At 41.4% G+C, this 26,526-nt stretch overlaps 1 protein-coding gene across 6 annotated transcripts in view; it reads left to right on the top strand.

Moving 5' to 3' along the window:
• utrn (utrophin) overlaps positions 1 to 26,526 on the top strand; it is a gene marked incomplete at its 3' end in the record, with an annotated part of 168,395 nt that overhangs the window by 35,607 nt on the left and 106,262 nt on the right. For all 6 annotated transcript variants that reach the window (XM_079647050.1, XM_079647051.1, XM_079647053.1 and 3 more), the window contains 35 exons: positions 446 to 614; positions 1,759 to 1,886; positions 4,386 to 4,523; positions 4,615 to 4,728; positions 4,873 to 5,028; positions 5,551 to 5,721; positions 5,864 to 6,055; positions 6,973 to 7,107; positions 8,241 to 8,390; positions 8,789 to 8,950; positions 9,876 to 10,007; positions 10,496 to 10,669; positions 10,807 to 10,962; positions 11,058 to 11,228; positions 11,846 to 12,025; positions 12,672 to 12,800; positions 13,843 to 14,013; positions 14,582 to 14,638; positions 14,835 to 15,008; positions 15,630 to 15,767; positions 15,913 to 16,008; positions 16,231 to 16,401; positions 16,590 to 16,762; positions 18,328 to 18,478; positions 20,314 to 20,489; positions 21,053 to 21,188; positions 21,703 to 21,852; positions 22,293 to 22,445; positions 22,554 to 22,655; positions 22,807 to 22,924; positions 23,416 to 23,633; positions 23,755 to 23,872; positions 24,109 to 24,314; positions 25,224 to 25,378; positions 25,495 to 25,684. In XM_079647050.1, the coding sequence (XP_079503176.1) occupies positions 446 to 614; positions 1,759 to 1,886; positions 4,386 to 4,523; positions 4,615 to 4,728; positions 4,873 to 5,028; positions 5,551 to 5,721; positions 5,864 to 6,055; positions 6,973 to 7,107; positions 8,241 to 8,390; positions 8,789 to 8,950; positions 9,876 to 10,007; positions 10,496 to 10,669; positions 10,807 to 10,962; positions 11,058 to 11,228; positions 11,846 to 12,025; positions 12,672 to 12,800; positions 13,843 to 14,013; positions 14,582 to 14,638; positions 14,835 to 15,008; positions 15,630 to 15,767; positions 15,913 to 16,008; positions 16,231 to 16,401; positions 16,590 to 16,762; positions 18,328 to 18,478; positions 20,314 to 20,489; positions 21,053 to 21,188; positions 21,703 to 21,852; positions 22,293 to 22,445; positions 22,554 to 22,655; positions 22,807 to 22,924; positions 23,416 to 23,633; positions 23,755 to 23,872; positions 24,109 to 24,314; positions 25,224 to 25,378; positions 25,495 to 25,684 (5,310 nt within the window). The remainder of the gene's footprint in view (positions 1 to 445; positions 615 to 1,758; positions 1,887 to 4,385; positions 4,524 to 4,614; positions 4,729 to 4,872; positions 5,029 to 5,550; positions 5,722 to 5,863; positions 6,056 to 6,972; positions 7,108 to 8,240; positions 8,391 to 8,788; positions 8,951 to 9,875; positions 10,008 to 10,495; positions 10,670 to 10,806; positions 10,963 to 11,057; positions 11,229 to 11,845; positions 12,026 to 12,671; positions 12,801 to 13,842; positions 14,014 to 14,581; positions 14,639 to 14,834; positions 15,009 to 15,629; positions 15,768 to 15,912; positions 16,009 to 16,230; positions 16,402 to 16,589; positions 16,763 to 18,327; positions 18,479 to 20,313; positions 20,490 to 21,052; positions 21,189 to 21,702; positions 21,853 to 22,292; positions 22,446 to 22,553; positions 22,656 to 22,806; positions 22,925 to 23,415; positions 23,634 to 23,754; positions 23,873 to 24,108; positions 24,315 to 25,223; positions 25,379 to 25,494; positions 25,685 to 26,526) is intronic.

Here is a 26,526-nt window from a genome sequence, read left to right as displayed (position 1 = left end):
GCATGAGGGCAAAATGGATATATTAACGTGAAAGAGTACCTCGGATGCTTGAGTCATTGAAAGGTGGCAGTTAAACTGAACTTTATTTTAGCTTTGAGTAGAAAGGGATAACCTGTCGGTGTAAAGGATCAATCGGTCCAGAAACCTGTGACTTTTACTCCGGACTAACTTATTTCTTTGTGACTTAAGGGCACAAAATAGATCCCAAAGTTTAAGAAATTGCTGAATTGTTGTGTTCTTGTGTCATCATTCTCGATCATTATGAAACATAAATAATGTAATGTTTGATACAAATCATAGGCTATATATAATATAGGCTAATAAACATTTGAGCCAAGCTGACAATAGTTCAGATGAAGAAACGGCAACAATTGTCCCTGCTCAGTTATCTTTTTAAAGTTCTTCAAATTCAAATTAGAAAGCGCTTTCCTCTTGTGTTCTTCAGTCCCGACTTGTCCAGATGACCGCCTCGAGCCCGCGATTGGAGCAGCTTTCTGCGGAGGTGGGGTCCCTAGGAGCCGTGCCCGCTCTGAAAGACAACATGGTGGTGGTATCGGCGCATCACGCCTCCACACTGCAGCGGCTACAGAGCAGAGAGCAAGACGTCCACAAAGGTACTTTTGCTGAACTACATCAAAAATGATTTATTAAATCAAATGAACAGGAAAACTTCTAAAAAATCCCAAACTCTGAGCAGACCCCTTGGCGTTAACAGTACCACATGCTTTTCAAGGGACCTGACAGCCTTGAGGCATGCTCTTATTTCAGAGAGCTGCAGTACAGATTTAAGCCTACCCTAAAACAAAGCCCATTTTCTCTCTGCTTGCTCCTGGCTCAAAGCTTTCAGCTTTATAGGGAGACTGAACGAGTGATAGCTAAGATCCGCAGAGCTCAGTCCTACAGGGGTTGTATAAATGTGACATCAGCTTTTATGAATCCTTGGCCTGCCACTGGTAATGGGTGCTGCCCTTATACGGCCTCCAGAAGCTCACAGATGTGTGCGTGTATACATGAGTGATTTTGTGTAAGATCGTCCCTCTGTTTCAGCTCCATCTTCACCTGAAGACTTGGACCTGGAGCAGTCCTAAAATCAGGCACCGTTATATAGTTTTTACTCTGGAATTTACATGCACTCCTATTGGCCAAAAAGAAGTCTGTAAAGGGAGACTTGAATGCTCTTCCCCACTCCTGACCCAAGGTGTGTGTGCATGTGTCTGGTCTGTCTTTCCGTGCCTTTTAGGCTTTTACGACCGTCAGGATTTGGATGAAAGCCAAACAAAACCATTTTGTTTCTGCCTGAGGGCAATCAGCCTCCTGACAGGGCCTCTCTCTATTTCTCTCCTCACTACATTCAATCCCTGCTCTTTGTGTATAAACATAGCCAGATTATGTGAGCATTCAATCACCTGGTCCTTTAAAACACTGACCGAGCAGGAGAGGAGAAGAGCAGGAACAGCAAGTTCAATATAATGAAATATAAACGAGGTTGAAGTAGTCACAAATGGGCACTACTTAACTTTGTTTTTTCATGTAATCATCTTTGCCATGAACAGCCTTGATTTAATAGTGTTTTTTTGTGTATTTGGCATGAGTGACATGTACCAATTGTTTAGAAGAGCACAACATAAAAACAGACAAACAGATCCTAAACCGGCTCGCTGCCCTCTTGTGGTTTCAAACCTAATGCTATTGTCCTGATGCAAATAGCTTAATGTAATAGTTGATAAACATCTCACTCTCCTGCTTGTCTTCTTTCAGCTTTGACCTGTCTTGAGGCCAGCCAGTTGATGTCGAGCCAGGTGGAGGGCCTCGAGGCCAGACTTGCCACTCTGAGAGAAGGAGTTGTGGACATCCCTACAGCTGAGGGGGCAGTGGAGCGGGCACAGGTGAGCAGTTCATCAACTTGATACATGAAGGCTTTCTGTGAAAATCATAGTCCACTTTTCACTGAAACTACATTTCAATCTGTGAAGTACATTTTCTGGCAAAACATTACATGTTGTTTATTGATTTAGTGATTAACACACACTTCAATATCATGGTTATACCTCCAGGAGCAATTTGGAGTTAAGTATCTTATCGTAAGACACTTTTCAGACCCTCTGATGGTTAGACGCTGTGCCACAGTTGCCTTCCAAACAACAACTTAACTGAGCAGAAACCAAAACATAAAAACCTTGGTGGAGGTTACCACACTTATTATAATTACAAAGTATTATTCTTGTTAGGTTGTATAAGAATAGTCTTGTTTGTTTTATGGCTTTAAGTTTTGGTCTAACTTTATGTTGTCTTGTTACATATTTTGTGTTGTAATAGTTGTTGTTATTCTGCATCTTAATGTTACTAACTGCATATGCCAATATCCCCCTTTTTAACAGAATAAGGCATGTGTGGTTGAATATCGATTAAAAAAAAAAACATTTAGTTAAACTAAAGAACACCACAGTCAATTGTTAGAAGAAAATGAAAATAAGTTATTTTCAATTGTTATTCTTGTGGCTTATCCGTGGACTAAAGCTGATAAAGCATGTGCACTCTGACATCTTAGCTAAAAGGGTTTAATTGTTTGTGTCCGTCTTTGTGCTGGTACGTATATCAGAGTGTCTGCTGTCAGTTTTTCTTTTCCACACACACACAACAATAGGTCCCTTTATCAGCCAGTCACTTCCCTCTGCACTGTATCCAACCTCTGTGTATAGGAAAGGGTGTATGTGTGTGTTTTGGTATGTAGCTTTGTGATATATGGGTTGGTGTGCTTCGTGTGTTTCTCTGTGCGTGTTTCTCTCCTCCTCCATCCCTCGGTGGAATGTGGCTCAGTCCGGGCTGTTGTTATCGTGGCAGATAGGGCATGGTGCCGGGGAAGGGGTGGAGACATGGCACATTCTGGGCAGCGTGCCCATTCATGCTGCATGGAGCTCCAACAGCTCAGTGTGGGGCTGCTCAACCAGTCAGTCAGCCTGACAGCCACCCCACACCATCCCACGTCAGCATCAGAGTCCCATCAGTCATTAGGAAGTCGTAGTCATCCAATCTTTGCAGTATTGTTTCCTCATGTTTAAATGGATTATTTCATTGTACACATGCTGTATGTACGGAAGCCCTGAGAGGCAAATGAGAAAAAATATATTTCATAATTTTCTGTCCTGTGTTTATAACGTAAGAACAGGGGGTAAAGGGTTTGCCAGGGTATTCTTTCTACAGTCCTTGATCTGCGTTACAGCAGTGAAACAGGTGGCCCAAGACGCTTTTTCCAGGTGAAAAATGAAGTTGACCAGGATCACTTTACCAAGTTGGTCTTGGCAGGGAAAAAAAAAAATGTCAGGATTGCTTTTGGTTTCATCTGTGCAAAAAAAATATAGAAGGTGATTTATTTTGTCAGGATAATTTTTCTAGTGTTTGTTGTTGTAATACTCCTTTTGGCCACAAGGGGCTGAAGCACACCACTAACACATGCTCTGAATAGAACTTGAAGCATTCATGTTCTTTCTAAGTTAGTTTTAATCCTACCATTCACTCAGCATGCAGGCAAATAATCGATTTCAATTTTTTTGTTTTATTGGCAAAACATTTCCACCTGTTTCACAGATTAACTGAATTTTATGAACTTTACTTTAAAATGATTTGGTTAAAACTCTTTTCCTCCACCAGTTGTCAGTTGTATACACAGTGGAAAAAACTATTTAGATCAGGCTTGAAAAAGGCCCCACCATCTCTCTTGCCTCTAAGGGCTTCTGTGAATTGCTAATGAAATCCAATTAATCATAAACATGTGGTAGCAATTGAATCACTAATATATTAACATGTGTTCAGCGAGTAAATGGGATTGTAAGGTTCTACAATCACATTGTCTGAATACTTTGGGCTACATCGTTGTAAACTCCCATACATCTTGCATGAACAAATCTTGTAGAAATCATCAGAAGTAAAGGTGTTGTGCAATGTTTTTTTATGGCCAGAGCACAAATGCCTATTCCGGCTGATTTATTAATATTTAACTCGCCAAAAAAACACCACATTTTTAACCACATTCTTGTTATATAGGAGTTATCGGTTTTACCAGGCTCCAGGTCAAGTAGCATTCACATAAACATCCAAGTAATTACAAGTGGGAAACCAAAATATTTTTGAAAGCTTTGCTATGAATTTGTGCGTAAACTCGGAAGTTCCTGAAACTAAACAAACATGGTTTACTAATGTTTGCCAAAGCCCGTTGTTTGAGATAATTAATCCTGAATGTTAGTATCTTCAACAAAAAAGGCTCCTTCTACTTAGGTCTTTTTTTGTTATTGTTAGTGCTTGGTCAATTCATCCACAGAGAACAACAGCTGTGGTAGTTTCACATTACACAGTCAGTCGTTTTAAGCCTGAACTCCCCTTCCCCTCAGGGCCTGTGTCTGGATATTGAGCAAACACAGCAAGCCTCAGATTCTGAAGAACTACAAAGATGGAGTCAACTCTCCTCCAGAGCTCGTGAGGAGCTGGGTACACTGCAGTGCATCCTGGGTAGCATGAAGGACAATCAGGTGGAGTAGCTGTAATCAGTCATACTGAAAGTCTACAAGCGTTGTCTTAACTTGAATGTTTTGAAATGAACTGGTTAAATGGTGTTTCTAGGTGCGTTTGGTGGATGTGGAACGTTGGTTGGAAGCGGTTGAGGAACTTTTGTCTCGTGATGCCACGGGGTTGGGCGACAAAGAAAGTTTAAAGGAAGAGGTTAACCAGTGCAAGGTTGGTGAACATGCAAAATGTTTACTTTTACTGCAGGACTGCAGGCCGTGACAATATGCATTCTGACATTAAAATGATTCCTAAATTGGTTTTCAATGATTTCAAAGTATAATCAGGTACCTTTCTTACTTTGTTCTGCTTTAGGAGTATGTGAATGAGATGGAGTCGGTGGAAGGTTCGTTGAAGCAGATGGGAGAGAATGTGAGCGCTGTACAGACGACTGCAGTCCCAGGACTAACCCAGTGGGGGCAGGATAAGTTGGATGACAGCCAGAGCAAATGGGAAACACTCAGCCAAAAGGTGAAGACATTTATTTATCTTTTTGCAATATGTGCTTTTATGTCCTGCAAGAAATATGAATTTCTAGTTTGTGTGAATGTAGTCAATACAAGCAAACAAATAAGACATGTTATGTTGTCTTGTTTTCACTGCACACAAACACTTAACACCTGAAATCATGTGAATCAATGTGACTCTGTACATATATATCATTACTATTATTATTATTATTATTATTATTATTATAAATACACACTTTTATTATTATTATTATTATTATTATTATTATTTATTACATTACAGATTTTATTTTTATACTCCTGGACATAATTACTGCACTTTATTCCTTATTCCTTTATTCCTTATTCCTAAGTATGTATGCTGCGTGTATTTTGTTGTCTTATGTTGTTTATTTGTTTTTGTTTTGATGGCACGCTTGAAAGGGAGAAGCATTTATTATTATCTCATTGTACATGTATAATGACATTAAACGATTCTATTCTATTCCATTCTATTTACCTAATGTCATATGCTACCCTCCAGCTGCTGAGGCATCAGGAGTGCGTGGCGGAGAATCGGGAGAGGCAGGTGAATCTGAGGAAGGACTTGGCGGAGATGCAGGAGTGGATGACACAGGTCGATGAAGAGTTTCTCATGAGGGACTTTGAATACAAGAGTCCAGAGGAGCTGCAATCGTCGCTGGAGGAAATGAAGGTGGGAGTGCAGACGTGGTCATACAAAGTTTGCACAAAAAAAACAAGTTGTGAAAGTATCAGTAGAAAAATACATATTATTACAGATTATTCCTTAAACTATCATCTCTGTTGCGGATGTCATTTTCATCTTACCTCCGCAGAGGGCTAAAGAGGATGTGCTGCAGAAGGAGGTGAAGGTGAAGATCCTGAAAGACAGCATCAACACGCTGGTGTCCAGAACATCGCCCCCTAGTGGAGGCAATTCAGAGGAGCTGACCTCGGAGCTAGATGTGGTTCTAGCAAACTACAACAAGCTGTGTGACCGCTTCAAGAGCAAGTGTCACACTCTGGAGGTAAGGTTTGTGGGTGTGTTTGTGAACACAGAATGTGTTGTCGGTCAATTGAAGTCTACTAGCTTAAATATACTTGCACCTCAGCTTTACAGTGTATCTTCTTAGACCAACGATGGAGAAACATGAAGCGTCATATTGGATTTAAATGTACTTAATGTATAAAAAGGTTCTGTGACTGCAAACAAATCTCAATTTCATGTAAAACATTTTTTTTACCAACTTCAAACTCCCATGTAGGAACAACATGTTGATTTATTCAATGTGTCATTACTTTGGCTCCCTTTTTGTTAATTTCCATGCAAACAACAAGAAAAGCTGGAAGGTCGCTGGTGGTTTTGTTTTTTTAGAGCTCGTTTTGAAGTGTAAAGTCATAGTTCGAGGCCGTGGTTTTAAATATCATCCCTTGACTCTTCAGGGTGAACATCAGCCACCACTGAATTATTCTTGTCTTATTTATTTTAATTGTATGCATATTTTGCTGTTTACCTTAGGCATAATGATTTCTTTGTTGTAAAAAAGCATCAAAGTTAAGTGTTTCTTTCATATTGTTATTCAACATTGTACATGAGGGCATACTTAATACAGCTCACTTTGTAGGAACATCATCTTTGTTAGTGCACAACTCTATTTAAATGTCTCTCACAGAGTTTGTGTGTGTGTGTGTGTGTGTGTGTGTGTGTGTGTGTGTGTGTGTGTGTGTGTGTGTGTGTGTGTGTGTGTGTGTGTGTGTGTGTGTGTGTGTGTGTGTGTGTGTGTGTGTGTGTGTGTGTGTGTGTGTGTGTGTGTGTGTGTGTGTGTGTGTGTGTGTGTGTGTGTGTGTGTGTGTGTGTGTGTGTGTGTGTGTGTGTGTGTGTGTGTGTGTGTGTGTGTGTGTGTGTGTGTGTGTGTGTGTGTGTGTGTGTGTGTGCACTCTGAAGGAGGTGTGGTCCTGTTGGATGGAGTTGCTTCAGTACCTGGATATGGAGCAGAGTTGGCTCAACACTCTGGAGGAGAAGGTCCAAGCTTCTGAAAACCTACCTGAGAGCACTGAGGCCGTCAATGAAGCTCTGGAGGTATAAAAACAAACACATACTGCAATCACATCTCATTCGTCGGCCATCTTTAACTTTTTTCTCTCTCTCTTTGACTCCAGTTTTCACTCTTTTTAAGTTTTATGGAATAGTGATATTGACTTACTTACACATAGTCCAAAATGTAATGTATTCATGAAATGGGTTGGTTTTGAATATAATTAAGGATGAGCTTAATTTATTGGTGTCTGTGTATAAACCTCACAGATCACCATGGTCTGAGACAGGGTGGATAGAAAAATAGTACATTTGATAAACCAAGCAGGCCATTTAATATTCTCTCTCTGTTAATATCCTAATTTCCTTTGACTTCCAAATTTCTTCCGCCGTGACTTTCTCCGTCGCTATATCTGTAGACTGGCCTGCAGCGTTGATGTCACACTCACTTTAATCAGAGTGCTGCTTCTGTAACATCGCATAGTGATGAAGGAAACTGAAGACCCTTGAAGACGATGTTTCCCCTTCCCCTCTTTGACCTTGGGTGTTGGCTTCTTCTCTTTTAATTAGTTCTCACCCCTATCCTTCTCTCTCTGTCTCTGTCCCTCTCCATTCTTATAATACTCCCTCTGTCCCCCTCACCCTTTCCATTCTCCCCCTAATCAGACTCACCCCTCTGGAGGGGGCAGACGCTCTGTCTCTGTTCATCCCCACAGGGAAGCAAAAGCATATTTAATGACCCCACGTAAACAATGACTGTTGCATCCAAACAAGTGGCGTCATTGGACAAGCTTCTCTCTCACTTGTCTCTCATTTCTCGTTCAGTTATCCTCTTTTCTCCGCTTGCCTCCATCTTATTTGTTTGCTCAGCTTTTTGGATCTTTCTCATTTTGTCTTTCACCCACATACCCCACACAATCATTTCACTCATTTACTGGATGTTCTTTTTCCTTCTGGTGTTCTTTCTTCCTCGAGCGTTTGGTTTCTAGCGTTGACTTTTTTCTAGTTTTTGTGGATAATCTGTGAAGCAATACAACTTTCTTGATTTTTGTTGGGACTTTATCAAAGGACTGTTTTATTTGATCTCTTCCTTACACTCATTTCCTTTTCTTTCCTCTTTGCGTGACGTTTTTCTGATGGTTTGCTCTTAACTTTACCTTTTTTTTTTTCATTACCAGTCTTTGGAGAGTGCGCTTCGTCATCCCGGGGACAACCGGACGCAGATCAGAGAGCTGGGTCAGACGCTGATAGACGGGGGCATACTGGACGAACTCATTAGCGAAAAGCTAGAGGCCTTCAATTCCCATTACGAGCAACTCAACCACCAGGTCAGGACCTTGGCTTTGATGGATGGGCATGTGTGTGTGTTACGGTCGATAAAAGGCATTCATTACGAGTTATTTTTGGATATCTGTTTTAGAAAAGTGTGAGCTATGCATTACCTTAACCTGTATATTTACATTTGATTCGTTGAGTCGTTTCTGCTGAAAACATCGCAACATTTTCACCAGATAATGTACATGTATTTCAGCACGTGTATCTGCATTCACCTGTATTTTATTAATGTGCATGCAGTGTATTGAGAAGCATCTTTGAGCATTATCACATTAAGAAAAAAATACAAAAACAAAATCTTTGCTTTGGAAGGGTGTGCACATTCCACGTCTTTGAACTTGAACAATTCAAACCCATAATTGAATGTCTGCTCGCCCCCGCCTCCCTCCAGGCGGTGAACAGACAGATCAGCCTTGAGCAGCAGCTGCAGACTCTGAAGGAGAACGAGCAGGCGCTGCAAACACTGCAGGAGTCTCTGAGCCAGCTGGACCACACACTCACCTCTTACCTCACCGACCGCGTGGACGCCTTCCAACTCCCTCAGGAGGCACAGGTACCGTACACATGTGCACAACACTCACTCTCAGCAGGACGGAAAGAGTGTGTCCCATAAATACAAAATAAAAAAAACAAGACGTAAAAAGATTACTGATGGCCTTAATACAGAGTGAATTAGTTGCAGGATCAGAATTTTGATACATTTTAAAATGGAGAACAATTGATATATCCCCAAATTACAATAAGTTTACAAATGAGCTCTAATGCTTTCACAATATATGAATGGGTGGACATTTCCGAATGATTTTGTGTGCACTTTCCAGTTCATCAAGATTTATCTTAAGGCATCTTAACATGAATACATGGTTCATGGGTAATGAGTGAAACCAAAGCTTCACATTTCTGGTCCAGCAAACATCACACAGGAAAAACTAGGAAAATGTAGGTTCATTCTTAATGGAAACTGCTCCAAGTAAAAAATATGGCAACACTAATGTGCTCAATGTTTCCAGTCTTTGGATGACAGCGTTTTCATAGCTTGAAGGCAAAACTAGCACTGTATGTTATTTCCCTTTCCTGCTACACACAAAATAATGGAGACATTTATTTAACAAGCAATGACACATTGTATGCAACCCTCCGAACCTTTTAGAAGACAAAGAAATAAGCAAACAAACGTGATGGATGTTACTAAATCCAGTGCCTTTTTCACTTATCTGCAGGTTTTCCTACTAGAGTCCTATGGAACTGTAGAAAATACTCATTCAGTCTTCAAATAAGATACACACAGTGACACTCCTCCATAGAAGCTCTGAGAAATGAAACGGTAGTCAACAGTCAGACAAACTTGTTTTGATGAAAATAAGTAATTATAATAATAATATTTTGTTCCTAGATCTCATCAGCATCAGTAGGTGTAGAAGGGCCTTCCTGTATGAGTGCACATGTATTTATAGTGTTATTTTCAACTCTCTCTTCAGACCATTGGTGCAGAGATCGCAGCCCATGAGGTCACGGTGGAGGACATGAGGAAAAGGAACGTGGCCAACATGCCTCCGCCTTCCACTGATGGCAAAGCTGCTCGAGGTGGGACGATGCTGGACCAGCTACAGGTAACACTGACCCCTACTGGAGATCATCTGCAATTGCAGGAAGTCATGTCAACCAGCCTCCGTCAATACATCATTTAGACATTAGAAGAAGAAAACTAAAGTGCCAATTCTTTCACAACCAAAACATAGAATCTTGATCAGATGAAGATGAAATCAGACCAGGCCAAGTGCTTGACTCTGAGTTGTTTTTTTTCCAGACAAAATGTTGAATAAACTGCCAAAGAATTAGTTTGACACAATACAACCTTATTAGGTGATCACAATATACGTGTAAAGTGTAATCTGATGCTGGCCTCCATATATAGGCTTGGGATACTAAAGACAAATATGATTTATATGAGAATTAATTTAACAAAATCCGATACCAAATATTTTGTAGTCATGGAAAAAATACAAAATGATGTCGGCAATGTTTATTGAATTTTACGTTTTTTCTGCTTCTGACACAGATGTAAAACTGAACTCTCCTTTCTCCTTTCCCTCTGCAGAGGAAACTGAGGGAGATCTCCACGAAGTACCAGCTGTTCCAGAAGCCAGCTAACTTTGAGCAGCGCATGTTGGACTGTAAGAAAGTCCTGGATGGAGCCAAGGATGAGCTGCACATTCTGGATATCAGGGACGTGGACCCGGAAAAAATCCAGTCTCACCTCGGTGGTTGCATGGTGAGGGCTACAACTTTTTCGATTTCTCTTATACACAAACCTTTTATTTGTGATTGGGTTAGTTTGGGTAGCTACCTATTTATGCAGCCACAAAATGTCCATGTAATCCTAACTCATAGGTTCCTTTTTTATTCTAGAAACTTTACAAGTTGCTGAGTGAGGTGAAGCTGGAGGTGGAGACGGTGATAAAGACCGGCCGACAGATTGTGCAGAAACAGCAGACGGAGAACCCCAAGGCCATGGACGAACAGCTCACTGCTCTCAAACTGCTCTACAATGACCTGGGGGCGCAGGTAACTCATTCGTATATATGTTTATCTCCTTCCATTCAAATATTCAACATCTCTGACACCAAGTTAAGACACCTTTGTTTCCCTTCTCTTTACAGGTAACAGAGGGCAAGCAGGATCTGGAAAAAGCTTTGTCTCTGTCTCAGAAGTTCCAGAAAGAGAGCGCCGCCCTGGAGGAGTGGCTGACCACCAGCGAGGCTCAGCTCCAGCAGAAGAACAGCTGTGGGGACATGCCAGCGGAAATTGATGCTGAGATCGCTTGGGCTAATGTGAGTAAACTGTCCCGACATGTCAGTGAATCTCTTCAGCAGGAGCAAAGAAGTGCTTCTGCTCGTGGCCAGTAGATGGAGCATCGGGACAGGATGATCTCTTTCTTACACTGGAGCATTATGAAAAGAGCAGTGGTACTTTTGAAATGCTTCAGTTAAAACGTGTTGATTTAAAAGTGCATCTACATTCAAGTGAAATAGTATAAAGATTAGTATGAATGACTTTTGACTCTCTGAGAACCCAATTATCTGAAAAGGACCGAACATTTATTATGATGCCACACTCTGAACTTTAGACCCTTTAACACAAAACACTAAGCAATTAAAACTCAATAATTAGGAATTTAAATTAAGTCACTGGTTCACACTAAAATACATAAAAGTGTGTGGAAAATTCCAGCTCTCTTAATGTTTCTTTTTCAATGTTCGTTTTCTTATAGAGTTGAATATATGAATATATTGACCTTTATTTAATCCATGCCATATGTTTGGCAGTCTGTGCTGTACTGTAAATCCTAACAACAACTATCTGTTCCGGCAATAAATAATTGAAACTTGGAGCTCATCACATGTATAATAACTGTATATGAAGTTGTTTATGTGTGTTCCTCCTGCAGGGCCTGCTGAAGGAGTCTGAGCGTCGTAAGGCGGAGTTGTCCAGCCTGACGGAGACCAGCGCCGGCGTGCAGACGCTGGTGGAGGGCAGCGAGGCTCAGCTGGAGGACAAGCTCTACAGCCTCAATGAAGCCTGGGGCCGCGTCCGCACCTGGACCGAGGACTGGCTCAGTGCTGTGCTGGTGAGTGCAAATATCTCTTAAAGTAAGGTTTAATAAATGAAGAGTTTCTGTGTTCTTTATTTTTATAATCTCTGAGTAAGTAAAATCTACCACGCTTATGGTTAAACAAACAAATGCTACTCTTAGGAGAACAAATGCATTCTGTCTGAGGCTGAGCCCATTCACATGCAATTTTTTGTGGTCAATGAGAATCTTTGACTGTATTTATAGGTTATATCCAATGTGCTGTGTTTTAGTTTGAAAAAGTTCATTCATTTTTGAAGTATGTTTCACACACCCTGGGCGGAGTAAATGGTGTTACAAGGTTATTTCCTTACAACCCAAAAGAAACCATTGCTCATTATGCTGTGTTAGTCAAATGGTTTCAGGAGCAATACAAACAAATAAACGCAATGGAATAACAAAACAATGACATGCAAATCACCTCTTGAATTCAATATATTTTCCATTTGAAAAAAGTTTCTGAGGAGTTTCTTCTGGTAATTGTGCTCTGCAGCGGGTCATATCAAGGTAATGGAACCCTCAGAGAATCTTTGAAATGGTTTAAGAACAAGTCTTGAATGTGGAAAACACAGGAGGAATTTAACAGTAATTCATGTTTTAATTTTGTGATGAAAAAACTGAGCCTCTTTTTTTGTGTGTGCAGAGTCACCAGAATGAAGTGGACATTTTAGATGAGAACTTGGCTCACATCAGCACCTGGCTGTACCAGACCCAGATCCACCTGGACGAGGCCGAGCGGCTCGCCCCGTCAGAGAGGGAGAAGGTGGTGACGGTAAGGCAGGAAGCTGTTACAGCCCTATGAATTAAGGGAGAGTGGCCCTATCGTGTGATCACAGCACATACGGCTCAACCTGTGAAGTGACCAGCCCCTCTTTTCTTTTACATATCATTCTAAGAGGCAAAGGCTTCATTTTTATAGCATAACCAAGTTCTTTGCAACCAACCACCAACATTGCATCATTCAATGTACATAAGACATCAAGAGAAATCATTGCAAGTAAACAGTGCAAGTGACAGAATTTTGCAAAATCGTAATAGAATAAGATAAAAAAAGTTAAAAAGAAAATAAAACAATCAAAATGCAATTGTAGAGGAGCTCGAGACACAGCAGCCATCTACGGCTCCATTATCATAACAAAGTGAGTAGTTTACATGTCTGAATATATGTAGGAATTGGCAGAGCTTATACCTTGACAAGCAGTCATAGTAGTTTATAATTGCTTTATGGAAATCAGTTCTTCTGGCAAGGAATTTCAATCTATGAGAATCCCTCAGGAAATCCTGTTACCTTGTGTTATTTTAATGTGTTTCTACATTAAAGGAATAGCATAATAATGATCAATCGCTGTTGTACCGCAGCAGATATTATGCTTGGTTAGGAAAGGGATTTATCAATCCCACATATTTGGACATTTTTATTCTGTAGTTCTTAATAATAATTGCCTAACGTCACCAGGATTTAATAAAAAAGAGACTGAGATACATTCAGGGCGAGAGATATGTTAGCGTATGGGAAACAACATAAAGAGAAAATGAGGAATGAAGTAAAGCTGAGCCTTTTATGGTCGTTTAAAATAATTTATCTTACAGTTAGATTGAATTCTTAACCCTTCCCTTCCCTTCCTCTCGCCATGACAACTGAAGGTCTCCACTAAATATCAGCTGTACCGGGCACTGCTAACCTTCATCACTTCATGCTTTGCTCAGCTCTTTGCTCTGAACCAAGGCTAGGCTGCCACCCGGTCCAAGAGAGAATGACTGATAGCATAAACTGGTTTAAATAGATGACCAGCTTCTCTGTCCTCTGTCCTCAGAGCATGCTGGAGGAGCTAGAGGACGTCGGTCTGCGAGTGGACAACGTGAGGGACCAGGCCATCATCCTGATGACCAGCAGGGGGCCCGCCTGCAGAGAGGTGGTGGAGCCCAAACTGGCGGAGCTCAACTGCAACTTTGACAAAGTCTCCCAACACATCAGAACTGCTAAGGTACAGTTTCACATACTTGATGTTAACCAGGGCTATTCACTTTTGGTCAAGATTGAGATCACTATTGTTTAACATTAATAGTCATTGGCTTTGGAAACAGCGTGCATTTATGAAACTTTTTTTAAAGTCTTCTTGACTCTAGATATTCCTAATTTGAATATTATAGAACTTCATTTTTTAAACGTAAATAAATAGGATACATTTTTTAAAATTATTTACATTATTAATTAGATTACAATCTAGGATCAACTTTTTGCACCGCAACATCCTGCTGAAAAGTCCTTAACATATTTAAGATTTTGGTAATATTTGTAACATATTCCAATCGGCAACTCCGCCAAAAAATAGAACATAATTGCAAAAGAAATATATGGCACAAATATGGTTTTATCTATTTTTATCCTTTTCTTCAATAACACACCTACAAATGCACAATTCAGTACTGAATGTAATTCTGCTTCACCTACAAAGAAGATTAGATTGTCATCTAGAAAGCATGTGGTCTAGTGTTTACTTTGTCTGTCTCATAAGTAACATGTAATGTCTGTTTCTCTCTTTTTGCATTCAGATGATGAACAGTCTGGAGTCAGTAAGTGTTGACTTCAACCAGCACAAACCTCAGCAGGTACCGAAATTCCATCTATACCTAATAACAAATAGCTAACAAGCCTTTTTAAGATAAAAAAAATGCAATACTCTTCATGAAGCCAGCATATTATCACACATATTACTGCAGCTGAACACTTTCATTTAGCGCGTAGTCATAATCAGAAATTGTACTTGTTCTTGACCAGGGGTGTGTTTCTGCTCTTCCTCATCAGGTCATCCTTAGCCAGGAGATCCGAGCAGAGAGTCAGACCCGTCCTGCTGAGGTTCTGCTCTCCAGTGAGCTGAAGGACCTAAAGGCAGAGCTGCACGACACGCTGAAGGCTCTGCAGCAGCAGCAGCAGCAGCAGCAGCAGCAGGACCCAACACACATCCTGGATGATGACAAGGTAAACAAAGTCACCTTTCCATTTAGTTTGAAACGACCCTCTCAACGAGCAATACTCACAACAATGGTGATGATTGATAATGATGGTAATATTGTGACACATAGACAAGGCATGAGCAGCCTAGTAGTAATTGCTTTGTGAAAATGGAGCCCCAAATGAAGTATTGTGGATAGGGAAATAGGCAATTCCATTAAGCTTTTCCAAGTTTTATGAGATTTTCTATGAGGAATAGGCCGGGCTACAGTCTATATAAAGCTGCCGCCTGATAAGACCAGCTTTGATTTGGCTTTTCAAGGCCTAACAAGTCTGGAATTCAATCTGTGTTATCAAGGTTTGTGACGTTAAACACACTGCCTACACAGACCTGACCAGTCCAAAGCAAGGTCAGCGTGCCAGTTGGGAAGCTCTTGCGTGTTTTAAACACACAACAGCATTTCCCTGAGAAACATTTCCACTCTGTTCAACAAAGAAGCAGCCTAGAGAGTATGTCAGTTCCTGCTGTGTAAGTTGTTATTTATTTTGCTAGCTGAATCAATAGATTTAAGAATTATTAGACTTCCTAGAAAGTTGGATGTGACTCGGAGCCTCTTGAACTCTTCATTTGATTTCTCTCTGCAACAGATGGACGAGGAGAAAGCCGGCGTGGAAGACTTGCTGAGAAGAGGAGAGGAACTGCTGCAGCAAACCTCAGACAGCGGTTACAGGGAGGAGTTGAGACTTCTGCTGCTCCGGCTGCAGAGCCAGTATTCTGCTCACAGGGTGAGATGCATTTAAGAATATGTTGTGTCTTCCTTAATCCGGATTTATATGGGAAATGTTTTTGTAATCTAAGGGGATGTAGCTCTCTGGGATATTTTGTGTGCACTGTTGCAGTTAGGTCAATATGTGTGTGTGTTTGCTTTAGGAGTCAAGGGTGCTACAAATCCGGAAGTTCGAAGCCTCTGTGGAGTCAACGTCTACCCACATCTTCACAGAGCAGATAAGCGAGTTTTCAGTCGAGGTGAGGGATTCAAACAGGCACAAGCACATGGTCTGCACACACAGACACTAACTAGGATGTTTCTTTAATCCCAGACTGGGGTCTTTCACTTTGAGTGCTTGATTTCATGTACTGTAGTGTTAGTTTTTAGCATAGAATGGCATGCAGGATAAGGTGTTAATATAGTTTTTCTCTTTCTCTTGCTTCTGCCCTGTGTTTGTTTCCTGCTCATCTGTGCTGTAGGAGATGTCTTCAGTGGAGCGTAGCAGCGCTTTCTCTCTAAGTCCCTCCGACTACCTGTTGGACATCAACAAAGTTCTCCTCGCCATAGCCGACAACGAGTTGCTTCTGAACTCCTCTGAGCTCAGCGGGGGGCTCTACGAAGACTTTTCCAGCCAAGAAGACACACTGAGGGTGGGTTGTCAAATAAAAGTAATTGTAAAAGTAAAAAAAACAACACTAGTAACTTTTGTGTAGCAGTTTTCATAAAGTTAAAAAGAAGGGAAAGGGACACTTCTTGAATCAATCATTCTGCCATGTGTGAAATTCATTTCTCACCATGTTTTCTCTTTGTGTTCATATTGTATTTTGTCTTTTAATAGAATATCAAGGAGAGTCTGGAGTGTGTTGGTGAGCAGGTCACAGGGATCCATGAGCGGCAGCCTGATGCCATCCGGGATGCTTCGCCCGCTGAGGTCGCCCAGATCGGAGACGCCCTCACACAGCTCAACGCTGAGTGGGACCGCCTCAACCGCATGTACAACCACCGCAAGGGGTACGTGCAGCAACTTCACACACAGACAGATCACACCTGACTTACACTCATTGTCTTGAAGTCAGGTGTGCAATCAAACCTCATTATACTTTTCTCGAAATATGTTGCAGCACAGGAACAGGTTCTGATATCAGATGTAAACTTGTGTGAATCTGTGTCAGGAAATGTGTTGGAAGCTACAGGGACTATAACTGCCAGCTGTCCGCTATCCAGGAGACAGCAGGCACAGATAAAGAGAGAGACAAAGGCACACAATCAAGCTCCCCAGACACACACACACACACACACACACACACACACACACACACACACACACACACACACACACACACACACACACACACACACACACACACACACACACACACACACACACACACACACACACACACACACACACACACACACACACACACACACACACACACACACACACACACACACACACACACACACACACACACACACACACACACTGACCTTGATTACTATCAAAACAATTCCCCTGGCATAAACAATGTCATGTCTATTCACATTTCAATTCACTCATTCACTGACTGATCCACACACAGGGTGACCTTCTCTAACATCAACACAATTCCTTGGGCGTAAACAGTCTTCATTTGCCGAGTACAGTATGTGCACATGCTAGTATAAACTAGTAAGCTCATTTTGAAGATTGCACACAAATGCTGAAGCAGTCCGTCTGTAATCACAATAACCTCTGGGCATCATTAAAAATAAAAGAATGGATTATATTTGGTAAAATTGCTCATTCAAAACTCATTTCCTCACCATGTCGCTCTCATCAGATTTGTTGTGCTCCAAGCGCTGCTGTAAGAGGAAATAGACCTCATGCAGACCATCACTGAGATAAAAATCCATTTTTTTTATTAGGCATTTAAAGTAATCAGCCTCTCTGTCTATGCTGATTTATTCAATTGCATCTCTGTGAACTTTCCGGACGTTGTCAGTGCTTCCTGATTGCTATGACATTTTCTAGTGTTTAATAGAGGTCAACTGTGCCTTTTTTTCTCTTATCATACAGCTGTAGAATTTCCCAGTAGGTAAACTCGCTTGTATCGTCAGAGACAATCATTTATTTGTCCTTATCTAATTCTATAGTAAGCCTAATCATCCCTAAACAAGAGGAAATAAAAACATTGTATGAGCTGTGGGGCAAATAAAGCCAGAATCCACTCAAATGTAGAACCCGGCAAACAAAGAATTGTCTTAAAAGATTACGTTGAGTTATTAGTTTCCGTTTGAGGGAAATTAATCTCCTCCTTAAAATGAACTTTCACACTATGTAAGTTTCCATTTGTCTGTTTGATGTTTAATCAGACAAAATAAATAACATCCACTGCTCACGTTTCACAAATCAACAAGTTTTTGCTAAATGTGAAGCATTTTTGTGTTTGATATTTCATACTGCTTGTTTCTCATTTTAAATGTTTCTATTCATGATATATGGATCAGGTGAAGGTGAAAAACACCTTCTTTTTAATTTTGGAGGTTATTATCGTTAACAAACACTCGATTTGTGTTCCTTTGTTCGGCTGCAGGAGATTTGACCGCGCTGTGGAGGAGTGGAGGCAGTTCCACTGTGACCTGAACGACCTGAGCCAATGGCTGACGGACACAGAGACTCTGCTGTCGGAGAGCGTGGGCCCTGATGGACAGCTGGACCTGAACTCTGCACGACAACACCAACAGGTCAATATGTGGCCTGTCATAATGTGTTCTACTGGAATTAGCTTGTATACTGGTGTATTTCACATGATTTGTAAACATGCTTTTGGTTCCACTGCTACACAGACATCTGTAAGTGTCTCAAAGTGAAACATATATATTTTTTTCAAACCATTTTTTACATTCAAACTTTTTGTCCCATATCATAATTACTCTATAAGCCCGGTGTTTACGCACTCCTTGAAGTTTTGGCCACAGTCCAGACAAGCCTCTTCACTTAGTAATTCAATCAATGCTCCGATGGCAAGAAACAATAAGTTTAAATCCATTATGATAGATTGATCCTTCAATACCTGGACCAAGAATGGATTAGTCACATTAAAATACTCAACTCTTATCTCACTTTCCATCATTACCGCCCGGCTCTCTCCTTGAATCTGCTTTGGAGCTCAGTTCCTGGCCCAAAGAGATAATTAGCGCTAAATCTATACTGAAGTCATCTCTTACAGTCTGAATGAGATACAGAACTTTCTGAGGATATATGGGGGGGTCTACGTTTGTTAAGATACACTAATCTTCAATTTGTTTAATTGAAATCAATACCATTAGAGATTCTACATACACTACATTGGTCTAAAAAGAAATGTTGGTTGCTGTGTAACACCAGCCACTGCATCACTTTTGTTTGTTCCAAAGATAACATATTGTTGGTAATAAATGCTAGAAAATATTCATGGTATTCCCCTTTTGTCATTATAAACACAAATTAGTCAAATATAGACTCAAAGTAGGGCTGCTCGATTATGGCAAAAATCATAATCTCGATTATTTGGGTCAATAATTGATATCACGATTATTAAAAACGATTAACCATTTAATTTGAAAACATCAATTTATTGGAGAATTTTTTTTTTAACAGTATGTTTTTAACAGTTGATTACCCAGAACTTAAAGTATAATTCAACTAAAAAAACAATAAAAAAATAATATATAAAAATTAATAATAATAATAAAAAAATAATCGTTATATTTCGATTACGTTGTTTTCGTAATCGTTGCAAGCCATAATCGTAATTGCGATTTAAAATACGATGAATTGAGCAGCCCTAATTCAAAGTATCCCATATGTTTACAAACTCAAAGCAAGATTATCACCTCCCCTGGGAGCAGGAGTAATATGTTTGAAATATAAGCAGCTAGGTATTTGGAAATGTTAGACCAGAGATAATTGCATTTGTATTCCCTAAGGGGAATAATGGGTACTATACTGTACGTGATGATAAACAAACAGACTGCACACCTACCTGCTTGTTATGCAGAGTAACACATGGAAAGAATGGTCGTTATGATGAGAAGGTGCCTTTAATTTCTCTTTGTTTGATTTATAAAGTACTAATTTAATTTGGGAAGGAATGAGACTCTTTGAAGCTGCTGCATCATCGCTGACAGCACCAGCGCCATTAACACCTTTATCAGTGTGATTTGCAAAGCTCCAGCTACTCTCCATTTCCCCAGGGCTTTTTCATGTTTTCACAGCCGCTGAGATTGATGCGAAGGATCAAGAGGATGGGAATTGAGAGATCAATTAGCTGACTCACCCTTTAGCAGACTTCACAATCCCTCACCCATGCTTTACGGGCCTGCCTTGGCAAGTTAAATCTCTCTTAGTGGGAGAAGCAGAGATAAAGCAGCTTTAATCTTGATCTGCCACAAATCATGCTTCTGTGTCAATCACAGATCTGCTTGGGGAGATGGACTTGAGCAGGGGATTTGTCCCTGAGTGTATCAGCTAATGCTATTTGATTGATCTGCGATTCCACCTTTTTGTGCTTGATTTGATTCCTTTTTCCGTATTATAGGAGCTGGAAGAAGGTCTCGTCAGCCACCAGCCTGTCCTGGCTGAACTGACCCACTCTGGGGATGAGATAACCGGGCAGCTGTCGTCCCCTGACGGAACCCTGCTTGAGGAGAAGCTGGACAATATCGGTCAGCGCTGGAGAACGGTCAACCGCCATGTCCTTGAGAGGCATCGCAGGTACTGTATCCTCGGAAAAACACGGGATGTGACATCACTGATTGAAAAGATTAAGGGGGTGTGGTTAAATGTGGATACACATGATAAATATCAGTACTGTGTTTAGCTTGTATAACATTTAGTTTTACAGTATAATGTATTACAGAGGTTAGCACCCCCTCTCAATCACTGACAGTCTTAGCTTCCTTATCAGTGTTTGGCAGATTAACAATATCAGTGAGGCTAATCAGTCCATAACAGTCATTTAAATGTACATTTCTGAAATAGTCCTGCAACCTGCGGGAAATGGAGATCCTAATCTGTGTGTGTGTGTGTGTGTGTGTGTGTGTGTGTGTGTGTGTGTGTGTGTGTGTGTGTGTGTGTGTGTGTGTGTGTGTGTGTGTGTGTGTGTGTGTGTGTGTGTGTGTGTGTGTGTGTGTGTGTGTGTGTGTGTGTGTGTGTGTGTGTGTGTGTGTGTGTGTGTGTGTGTGTGTGTGTGTGTGTGTGTGTGTGTGTGTGTGTGTGTGTGTGTGTGTGTGTGGGTGGGTGGGTGGGTGGGTGGGTGGGTGGGTGGGTGGGTGTAGGCTGGCTGGAGGAGACCAGGCCCTCTCAGACCTGCTGAGGAGACGCGAGGAGCTGGCTGTATGGTTGGAGCAGGCAGAAAACGCTGTCAGCTCTTTACCCATCACCGCTACTGACAACAACCTCAGAGAACTCAAGGTACAGGAAGACCCAAGACATGCTCATACTAGCAGGATTCATCGGAGCTTAGAGATTTCTATTTCTGATGCAGAGCTGGTAGTTTCAGCTCTGACTGTGTTTAACTTTGTTCTTTCTCCCTGTTCGCTTCACTGTACTCACGACTTGCTCTCTGTAACTCAATCACAAGCACAACCTGTCAAACCCAGTGAACATACACAGAGAGAAACTAACTCTCACATCTTTTGTTTTCTAAACAATGCAGCATTGTTGAAGAGACTACAGTCCCTCAGTTGTTTCTGCATTCATTCCTTCCTGAACCTCAGTAGCCTGACTTTGCCTCTGTGGAGACACATTGCCCAAAGTACAAAGAATGATGTTATGTTACTATATATTGAACAACTCGACACAATATTGTTGAGTTTCACAGTGTTACTTCTTAATATCACTTTGCTGGTGTTATTCTTACTTGTCAATATGTCAACAAAGCAGTCCATCTTTGTGGAATAAACAGTCAGTGTTTTTCCTCTTGCAGGCCATAGCAGAGGAGATGGACGCACAGAATGAACGTCTCGGATGGGTAAACAAGCACGCCCCTCAGATCCTGGCCAGTCCCAGCGTGAGCCTTCAGAGCAGAGACCAGCATGTCAGCAAACTGAGAGCCATTAACCTCAGCTGGAGCAGGGTGCAAACTTTTTATTATTTCATTATTCTGACTAGTCTTCCAAGCTTTTGTCTTCTGTAAAAAACACTTTAGTGTAGTCATATTTACTGGGTTTTTGCGTGTGTGTCCTGTTCACCCACCCTTGCAATGGGGACCCAAAAGTATCATATAATCTTGCTAAAACGCTTCTCACCAAACAAACCAATAAATAATTAAAAATACCATAATTTTTTAAAATGTTTTCTGCTATTGAAAAAAAAAAAAAAGAAGTTTGCTGGGTTCAAACTGCGTGCATAGCAATAAAAGACTATACATAATTAACCAATCAGAATCAATTATTCAAGAAAGTCATGTAATAAAACATCGTAACAGCTACAACAAGTCTTGTCTTGCCTATTTTCTTTAGCTTTTTTCTGGAGTCTTTCACTCATTTTTCCAATTGTCGCTTCTTTCCCCTGCAGGTGACCCATGAGTTGTTGGACAAAGTGGGGGAGGTGGAGAACAACCTGCAAAGCCATGCTCAGTTCCAGGACCGGATGAACCGACTCACTGACTGGGTCGTCGTGACGCATCAAACAATCATGACCAGAGGCCTGAGCTCCAGCCAAGCACAGGTATATCGTCTAAATAATATATTACAAAAAGCACATCTAACCGTACTTTAAATCTATTTTATCACAGACATACAAGTTGTCCCTAAAAGAAGTTCTTACCTGCTGTAGGCTCTGGATGTGTCCATGAGGGACAGGAAGAAGGATCTGGAGGACCTGTTGGCTCATTCTATAGAGCTGCAGCGACGACAGCAGCTGTCGCCACGCGAAAAGGTACCCGTTTCCATAGCAATATGATTTAATAAGGACATACAGCCAGTTTTAACATATAACTACACCATATTGCTTGTTAAAGGGCCACATGTACTTTTGCTGTTGTCTTTTCATTAATCATTCATTCCTGTCTATGTAATTATACGTAAAGATGAAGGTGGAGGAGCTGGCAGGTGATTGGAAAGCGTTGGACGGCCGACTGAGGGAAACTCTCCAGACGCCCGTCTCTCCGTGGACGCAGCACCATGTTGTCCAACACCAGCAGCTTGGTAAAATATCTAGAAATAGACTCGTTTAAATAAATGATTCTTCTCATTTCTGTATACGCATCTCAACATTTCAAATACATCAATGGAATAGAGATGGGGAAACACAGTCCAAATGAGTTATTACTCCTTTAATGAGACATTAGATATTGGATCATTACTCGGAGATGACAAACTTATCAATATTGTATTAGAGGTAATAAGTGCTCAGGTGGCAGATTTGAAATTCCTCATTGCTTTGCATTATACTGGTGCATTCAAATGAATGATGAAACCACAAATAAGTGACAAGCAAAAAAGGGGCTGCTGGTGTAACACTGAAGCAAACCCCAAGGCTTCATTCATCACGATTTAGTGTGATGTCACTTTCCTCTGAGAGCTATTTGACAGCGCCTTCTCCCTCGCTCCGACATCTTAAATGTTCATTGCATCATTTCCTTTTTAAAGAGACCCTATATGTCAACATTACTCGCCTCTTTTTGCTCCTGCTCCAGTGTCTTCGGTCCCCTCAGCTGTGCAGATGGCCAGCCTGGTGAGCGAGGACCCCCACCACCAAACCCCGCACACACCGGACAGCGTGGCGCCCACCGACCTCAACGAGACAGCCACCGAACTGGCAGACTGGCTTCTCCTCATCACACAGATGCTCAAGTCTAATATTGTCACTGTGGGGGACACAGATGAGATCAGGACCACTATGGGACGTCTTATGGTGAGAAAAGGGGAGCAGAGAAGATTCTATTATATGTTTTTGTATTTTTGAACAGAAAAGAGCCAAATATAATCCTGTGAGCTATACACTTTGTCTGACAGTGTGTGTGGTTTTGTGTCAGGTAACAAAGAGTGACCTGGAACAGCGTCACCCCCAGCTAGAGGACATTTTCACTTTGGCACAGAACATCAAAAACAAGACCTCTAATCTAGACGTCCGCACTTCCATCACTGAGAAATGTATGTATAAAGCAGGATGATCACAGTACAAAGCCATTGAACAGATACAAAAAAAATACATTAGCTGTTCCAATGACAAAATAAACAATGTCCTCAAAAAATAAAATACTGTATATTCTTAGTAGTGTTTACAATGTTTGCTTGTTTTTATCCAACACCAATTTGCTCTTCACTTCATAATTTGTTGTTTAAAAGGTACCGCCATTCATTTCCTGTGTTTGTGTCTCTGTCTCAAGTGGAGAGGGTACGCAGCCAATGGGACAGCACTCAGCACGGTGTCGAGGCACGGCTCCAGCAGCTGGACAACATGATTGGTCACAGCAACCAGTGGGAGGAGCAGAGGAAGGAGGTGAACGCTCTGGTTGGACACAATGAAGGACGTTTCCACAACCTTCTTCAGCAGTCGGGTGATCCCCTGACCAAACAGCTTGCTGACAACAAGGTTAGGAGAGAAAGTCACTGCTTGCCTTTCCCTTCATGTCCTCTGTGTGTCTGTTCGTCCTCTGGTCATTTATTATGTTCTGTATCATTGTCATAGAGTATATTAGAAAAGATATACTCCTTACTCACTTCACTAATTGAGAGAAAATCGTATTCAAAACCAAACTTTGTAAAGTGTTAGAAGTCCTTTACCCAGCTGTATAAGCCTGTGCAAGGTGGCAATGATAAACCACCTCTCCGCAGTTTCACTTTGAACCTTAATAAGATCTGCACACCCACATCATCCATCATCTAAATTTGAGATGATGACTTGTCCGAGAGTTCCTTGAAACACAATCTGCCCCATGATTGTGTCCAGCTCATTACAGGAACCAAACACTAGAGGGCAACTGAGTTTAACAGAACCCAGCAGGGCACAGCAGATACACACCTTTCTGTTCCTGGTCTGTGTGATCTTGTAATGATGAGTAATAATCCTTGTGAAATAGTGAAGTGCACCTTATTGTTAAAGGAATACGAGCCTGGTGACTTATCTGCTAATGCTTAATTTCAAAATAATAATAGGGCCTCATGAATAACAGTTGGGTCTTATGTTACCTACTTGATTAAGTAGAGGTTAAAATAACAAAGTCATATTGCTGAGCAGGAGAATAACAAATGTCTTTGTTTTATTATTAACTGAAGTTAATTTAAAATGTTGGATAGGTCATTAATTATCTTGCAGAGTAACATGTCTAACTTAAGCTGATACCAGGCCAACACACTATGTCAATATCAGAGAATGTCAATTAATAATTTAAGAAAGTAATGCGAACAGTGCCCTTGACAGTGACACATAATGGTTGAGTCACATTTGCCACATTTTCCGTGTTGTAATTATCCTAATGCCACCGTGTTGGCTGTTTCTCAGGCATTCCTCCAAGACCTGGGCCGAGGCCAACCTACAGTTGTGGCGTTCAACGAACTGTCCAATCATCTTTTGCGGGAATATTCTACCGACGACACCAGGAGGATCAAGGAAGTCTCCGATAAGCACAACGCAGTCTGGAACAGCATCAACAACAGGTGCACACATACTCACCTGTCTACCTTTACGCTTGCATTGTTTGACCTGAGTGGCTGATATCGTCGCTAGCATTCAATCATATACTCAGTAAGTGCTTTTTATAATTGATTGGCAGAGCCAGTGACCGCCACGCCCATCTGGACAGTCAACTGAAGGGCCTGCAGGTGTCCCTCAGGGAGCTCGAGACCTTCCTCAAATGGCTCCCGGAGGCAGAGACCACAGTCAACGTTCTGGCCGACGCCTCCCAGAGAGAAGACCTGTCGCAGGACTCCGCCCATACGAAGGAGCTGAGGCGACAACTGGAGGTAGGGGCTGCAAATGAAAAGAGAATCGGTGTGTGTGTCTGTGTGAGGAATCCACTAGCCTATTATCTCGGTGTCATCCCTCATTAATTTATCCTTACCGATAGCACTGAGGTGGATGTTTGTGTGAAGGTCTATCCGTGTGTAAGCGGCCGGTTTAAGGTTTTGAATGAGAGGGCATACAGAGGGCGTGTGAGTGCTTGCATGCATTGAGTGCTGCTCATTGATCCACTTGTCCTATGCTGCTTAGGAATTCTGTCTGTGTGTGTGTGTGTGTGTGTGTGTGTGTGTGTGTGTGTGTGTGTGTGTGTGTGTGTGTGTGTGTGTGTGTGTGTGTGTGTGTGTGTGTGTGTGTGTGTGTGTGTGTGTGTGTGTGTGTGTGTGTGTGTGTGTGTGTGTGTGTGTGTGTGTGTGTGTGTGTGTGTGTGTGTGTGTGTGTGTGTGTGTGTGTGTGTGTGTGTGTGTGTGTGTGTGTGTGTGTGTGTGTGTGTGTGTGTGTGTGTGTGTTCGGCCTGGCTTGTCATTTACTCAGACCTTCCCTCAGCGATCTGTTGACACACATCATCTTATGCTTTATGTAACGTTTTAATCCCAAAAACGCTTCACCCCCCACCTTTCGACAGATAAATCTGGCAGTTATAATCTTTTTATTTCCTTCATCCTAGTGAAGTTGAACTGTCTTTTTGAAAATGCAGACCCTGTCAGTCTTGTGTTATCTCTCTTAGATTGTACACCGAGGGGCTGTCATTTGCACAATCTTCTTTTTGTTCAACATTGTGAAAGGTTTAGTATTCCTGTGTGAGTCCAAGCTTCCTGTTGCTCTTCAGATTAATCCTTGTGCCTGA

This window comes from Notothenia rossii (assembly GCF_949606895.1).
Source record: "Notothenia rossii genome assembly, chromosome: 8".
Taxonomy (NCBI): domain Eukaryota; kingdom Metazoa; phylum Chordata; class Actinopteri; order Perciformes; family Nototheniidae; genus Notothenia; species Notothenia rossii.
The sequence above is the reverse complement of the archived record's forward strand: the minus strand, read 5'-3'. Positions and strand labels throughout refer to the sequence as shown.